We start from the raw sequence: 5,664 nt of genomic DNA on the forward strand, positions 1-5,664 counted from the left end.
CATTTTATGCGAATTAATGGTTTTAAATCATTACAACACGACATCTTTGAATATAATTTAAAGGCAAATATAACAATTTAACAGTTTGAGGTGATCAGAGAGCCGATTATTACATTCAAGACAGTAGCGTAGGCGTATCCTAGCTGTTTTCAGAGAATAATTACATTTTGGGTCATGAGGGTACAACCTCATACGAATTTTAATGCACGATTTTGCACAAAAATTGATGAAAATTTACATCATTTTCGACTTTTATGAACATACAACATTGGGAATTTACATGAAAGTGGTCAATATGAACGATTCAGACCATAATGCATTGCATAGGGGGTAATTTAGATTCCTACTTTCAAAAGGGTCATGGGGGTACTACCACTTAAAATTTGAAAACTGAACATTTTTGATATTTTTCGGTTTTTAGCACTATAAAGTTCTTGTTTTAAATGAACTGCACATTAGATATGACTTGGTCGCTATACTGATAGCTTCCGCAGCTTCGCGACTGGGCGTATGTATTCACCAGTTGTGGTCTTCACTTTTACCACTCGAACAATCGAGTCATTTCCAGGATAAACTTCTATGATTCGTCCAGTTTTCCATTCTAGCTGTCGTTAATTGTCTTCGGCAAGTAGGACTAGGTTGCCAACTTTAATTTCTGGGCCATCCGTGAACAATTTTTTCTGTATTTGTAGCGTTATGAGGTAATCCCTTTTCCAAACTTTCCAGAAATCCTTGATCAAATTCTGTAATAGTCGATATCGTACATTGGTTGAAACTTGGATGTCAGCAGAGGGAAGAGTTAGCAATGATTCCCCTATCAGAAAATGAGCAGGTGTCAGCGGAGTTGGGTCGTTAGGATCACTTGACATCGGATACAGTGGTCGTGAGTTTAAGACAGCTTCAATTTGATTAAGAATTGTAAGAAATTCTTCAAAACTGAGACGTTGCAGTCCTATAACTTTTCGCATATGTCTCTTCATACTTTTTACAGCTGCTTCCCAGAGTCCTCCGAAGTGAGGAGGACAAGGAGGGATGATGACCCATTCAGTTCCTTGGCTATTGACGAAATTAACAACTGATTTGTCCGTTCCATTTTGTCGAGCAGTTCTTTGATTTTGATCAGATCATTTCGAGCCCCAATAAAATTGCTTCCATTGTCACTTAAGATCTTCTCAGGTTTGTCACGGCGTGCAGTAAATCGTTTCAACGAAAGGATGCATGCTTCTTTGGTTAGACGAGTAACCATTTCCAAATGAATAGCTTTTGTCGCGAGACAAACAAAGACGGCAACATAAATTTTTGAGACCTCTGCTTCCTTAATTTCGAAGGGACCAGCAAAGTCTATTCCACATTGAGCAAATGGTTTTGCGGGTGTTATTCTTTCTGTAGGAAGATCAGCCATGAATTGAGAAGTAGGTTGCTGACTAAATCGGACACATCTCATGCATCTTCTAATGAATTGTCGAACTAGATCACGGCCTCCAATTATCCAAATTTCCTCTCTCATTGTGTTCAGTACTAATTGCCCCCCGCCATGAAGAGTATCTTCATGATATTTGCGTATAAATAGGGATCCTAAATCAGATTTTTTCGAAACGAGTATTGAAAACTTCTTATCTGTTGGGTAGTTCGATTGTGAAAGTCTGCCTCCAACTCTTAGTAGATCGTAATCCTTGTCGAAAAACGGACTAAGATTGAGTAGTTTCGATGTTTTACTCAGCTCCCTTTTCACCTTCAGACAATTTAGCTCTGATTTGAAGTGTATTTCTTGGTCTAAACGAAGAATTAGCATTTTTGTCATGATTCTATTTTTAGGACTAAGACAAACTTCTTCAAGTTGTACATCAGATGTCCGCTTAGATCTGAGCCGCTTCCGATAGTTTGTCGATATTCTACGCTTAAGATGTTGAACAAATGATAGTACATAGCATGCGATGCGTACTGTCTTGTTCCAAGTGCTGTAGTCCTTTAAACGAAAAATTCCATCCATCATTTCTTCGTTTTGACCATGATTTGCGAGAACAGTAGAATTTGTTCACTTTCTGCATTAGTCTTGGCTTTGATGGTTCGTTTTTCAGGTGCTTCAACTAGAGACGGTTGTAGGTTGGGCCAGTGCCTTTCATCCTTGGTCAGCCAATCTGGTCCATTCCACCAGAGTGAGGAAGATATTAATGTGTCAGCTAATACACCACGAGAGGCTAAATCAGCTGGATTTACTGCTGTTGGCACGTGTTTCCAATCACTTCTGGGTAGGGTCTCTTGTATTTGTGAAACTCTGTTTGCAACAAAAGTGTTCCACGTTCTTGGAAGTTGAGCAAGCCATTGCAAGACAATTGTTGAATCAGTCCAGGCGTGTGAAGTTTTTGAGACCTCTGCTTCCTTAATTTCAAAGGGACCAGCAAAGTCTATTCCACATTGAGCAAATGGTTTCGCGGGTGTTATTCTTTCTATAGGAAGATCAGCTGATTTGTTTTCCTCAAAATTGAATGAACTGATTTAAGACGTTTGGTAGCTAAACTTGCACCGCAGAGCTCTAATTTGGGAGCAGAGATTGCTTTGACCGGAGCAACCTTTGTTTTGGAGGTCAGTAGATACGCAAAAGTTTTGCCATCATCATTGGTAATTCTTGCATAGATTGCGGCTGCATATGCTTTTTCGGAAGCATCACAGAATACGTGAAGTTGAACCTCCTTTATTGGATGTGAGCTCATAGATCTTGGTATCTGTAGTTCCAGTAGTTGAGGCAATGTTCCGGTGAGCTCATACCATTTTTCCTTGGTTTTCTGATCGACTTCAGAATCCCAATCAAAACCTTGGACCCATAGCTGTTGCATGAGACATTTGAAATTGATGATGAATGGAGCTAGCCATCCCATCGGATCAAACAATTTTGAAATTGTGGACAGAAGAGTCCTCTTTGTAAGCAGTTTCAGCTCTGGTAAGGCAGTTGAAAAACAAAAGATGTCCTTATTGGGCTTCCAACTGACTCCTAGCACCTTGATTTTGTATTCGTCAGAGAAAAGTTCCAGCACATCCGATTTCTCGCGGAGATGTTCTGGCAATCCTTCAATTATTTTAGCATTGCTTGAAGTCCATTTTCGTAGAGGGAATTCATGAGAGTTCAGCTCTTCGCATAAATCAGAGATGAGTCTTTCTGCTTCATGCTTATCATTAGCGCCACCAAGAAAGTCGTCTACATAGAAACAATTTTTGAGACTTTCTTTGATCATTGGGTTCTTAGATTGATCTGCTACTTCATTGAGGCATCTTGTTAAGTGAAAAGCTGACGAAGCTATTCCATATGTAACACGTGTCATCCTGAGATTCTTGATTTCATCCGATTTATTTGATCTCCAAAGATGCGATGGAAATCCTTCGATTTGTCCTCTAGAGCAACTTGTCGGTACATTTTTGCGATATCTGCTGATAAAGCAATTGGGTAGAACCTAAAGCGCATGATTATCGAGTAGAGGTCGTCTTGTACCGTGGTACCAACCATCAAAGTGTCGTTGAGTGATTGTCCGGTTGATGTTGTTGCAGATCCGTCGAAAACTACACGTAGCTTTGTGGTAGTAGAATCTTCCTTGAAAACGCAGTGATGCTATCAACTGGCTTTTCGATTTCTCCAGGCGTTATGTACTCCATATGCCCCATATCGAGAAATTCGTCTATAAATGCGGTATAGCGATCTTTTAGTTCTGGATTCTGTTCCAGTCGTCGCTCGAGATAATTGAATCTGCGTTTTGCTTGTGCTAAACTGTCGCCAAGTTGACTATTGGGCTTGAAAGGCAGCTGCACGGTTAATCGTCCATTTTGTAGTATGGTTGTTTCCTTAAAGTGAGATTCACATCGATCTTCTTCTGTTGTTGTCTTTTTGAAATCAGGAATTTCTTCTAATTCCCAAAATTTCCTTAGAATATCGTCAATAGACACATGAAATGACTTGAAGAAGGTTGTTGGAAGACCAGTTGTTCTGCCGCTAATCATCCAACCAAATAGAGTGTCACGTGCATAAAGCTTGTCTGTAAGCTTAATCTTTCCGCAGCCAACAATGTCGTTGTACACATCACAGCCTAGGATTATATCGATTTCCTTTGGTTTATCAAAGTCTGGGTCCGAGAGCTTAAGACGTGTGATATCCAAACTGTTCGGTATATTCACCCGTTCTCTGGGCAGGTAGCCAGAAAGTTTTTGAAGAGTGAAGGCTTCAATATGTAGAGATTGATTCTGAGAATCCTTTGTTTCCAGATTGACAGAACCAGACTTCACAGTTTTTGCTCCTCCGCCAACTCTAGTTAGTTGAAGAGTCAATTTCTTGATTGGTAGCTTGAGTCGGTTAGCACAGCTGGTTGTAACGAAACTGTATTCAGATCCGCTGTCCAGTAAGGCTCGACAATTGTGATAACCGCCATTTGCAGTTTTCACCTCAATTAGTACAGTTCCCAGTATGGTAGTGGCACCGGTAGTACCCCCGTGACCCGCAAACTTGTTTTCAGGTCCCGGTTGCTTGTTCGGGTCTGTATGGATGTGAAGTAACAATTCATGACCCTTTCGACAGGTTTGGCACGTTGACTTCGACTTGCACTCATGATTTTGGTGTCCAAGGGACAGGCAATTGAAGCATAATCGCTTTGATTTGGCTTCTTGTCTTCTATTGGAAATAGACATTTCCTGAAATTTTGTGCATTGATACACACGGTGATCACCACTGCAGCATGGGCAGATGATCGTCTTAGCAGAGTTCGTGTGGTATGTCTGTACCTTGTCATCTTTCTTAGAGTTTCCAGATTGGTCTGAATTTCCTTGATGATTTTTTCTATGAATTGAAGGTAACTGGAGGTCCTTCGTAGCTTCTAGGGCGCGAGATCGTTCCTCCAAGAACTTCTTCATCTGTTTGATTTTTGGCACGTCACTTCCCGCGCAGGAAAGTTCCCATTGTCTTCTAGTTTCTGGATCTAATTTCTTGGCCAAAACGTGAACCCAGATCAAATCGCATTGATCAATTTTTAGTCCAAGTCCTGTCAGTGCCATTGTGTTTTCCGTGTAGGTGTTAATCAAGCGACATATTGCAGCGGATGACTCATGCTTCATTGGAGTGAATTCAAAAATTGCTTCCAAGTGAGCGTGTGAGATCATCTTGACATCAGCATATCGATCCTTTAGAAGTTCCGTTGCGACTGAGTAGTTCGCGTTTGTAGTAGGCAAGTGGGATAGCAAACAAAACGGTTCATCCTTGAGGGCACCCTTTAGGTATTGCAGTTTCTGAACATCAGACAGCGATGCATTTGAGTGAACTGCTCCATCAAAGGAATCTAAGACAGGAAGCCATTGATCATACCTTCCGCTAAATGTTGGCGAATTCAGTTTCGACAACTTCAGGCAAGTATCTTGGTTTCGGCCAGCACCACGTTGGGAAGTTGATTTGTAGGATCCTGTTCCGCTTGCGCTGTCGTCATTTTTGACCGATTCAGTTGAATATTTTCCTCGGTCATCTAACACAGTTGTGATCATTTCCATCAAACAATCTACTTGAAGGTAGATTTTCTCAGCTTCTTCCAATTCAACTTCAAGTGCATCTTCATCATCGTTTAGAATATTTGAAATTTGCTGATTAAGCTCTTCCAGTTCCTTTTTCTTTCGTTCGCACATCGTGAGATTGGCCTT

General features: G+C 40.8%; 2 protein-coding genes across 2 annotated transcripts; both read right to left on the bottom strand.

Moving 5' to 3' along the window:
• Positions 1–2,447: 2,447 nt before the first annotated feature.
• Positions 2,448–3,317, bottom strand: LOC134841152 (uncharacterized). Its single transcript, XM_063856953.1, has one exon. The coding sequence runs from the start codon at positions 3,315–3,317 to the stop codon at positions 2,448–2,450; it is 870 nt and encodes a 289-aa protein (XP_063713023.1).
• Positions 3,318–3,552: 235 nt separating this feature from the next.
• On the bottom strand, positions 3,553–4,668 carry LOC134841155 (uncharacterized). Its single transcript, XM_063856958.1, has one exon. It carries the CDS (start codon positions 4,666–4,668, stop codon positions 3,553–3,555), a length of 1,116 nt encoding a protein of 371 aa, XP_063713028.1.
• Between the last annotated feature and the right edge of the window lie 996 nt (positions 4,669–5,664).

This window comes from Symsagittifera roscoffensis, chromosome 3 (assembly GCF_963678635.1).
Source record: "Symsagittifera roscoffensis chromosome 3, txSymRosc1.1, whole genome shotgun sequence".
In the NCBI taxonomy this organism is placed as follows: Eukaryota; Metazoa; Xenacoelomorpha; order Acoela; family Convolutidae; genus Symsagittifera; species Symsagittifera roscoffensis.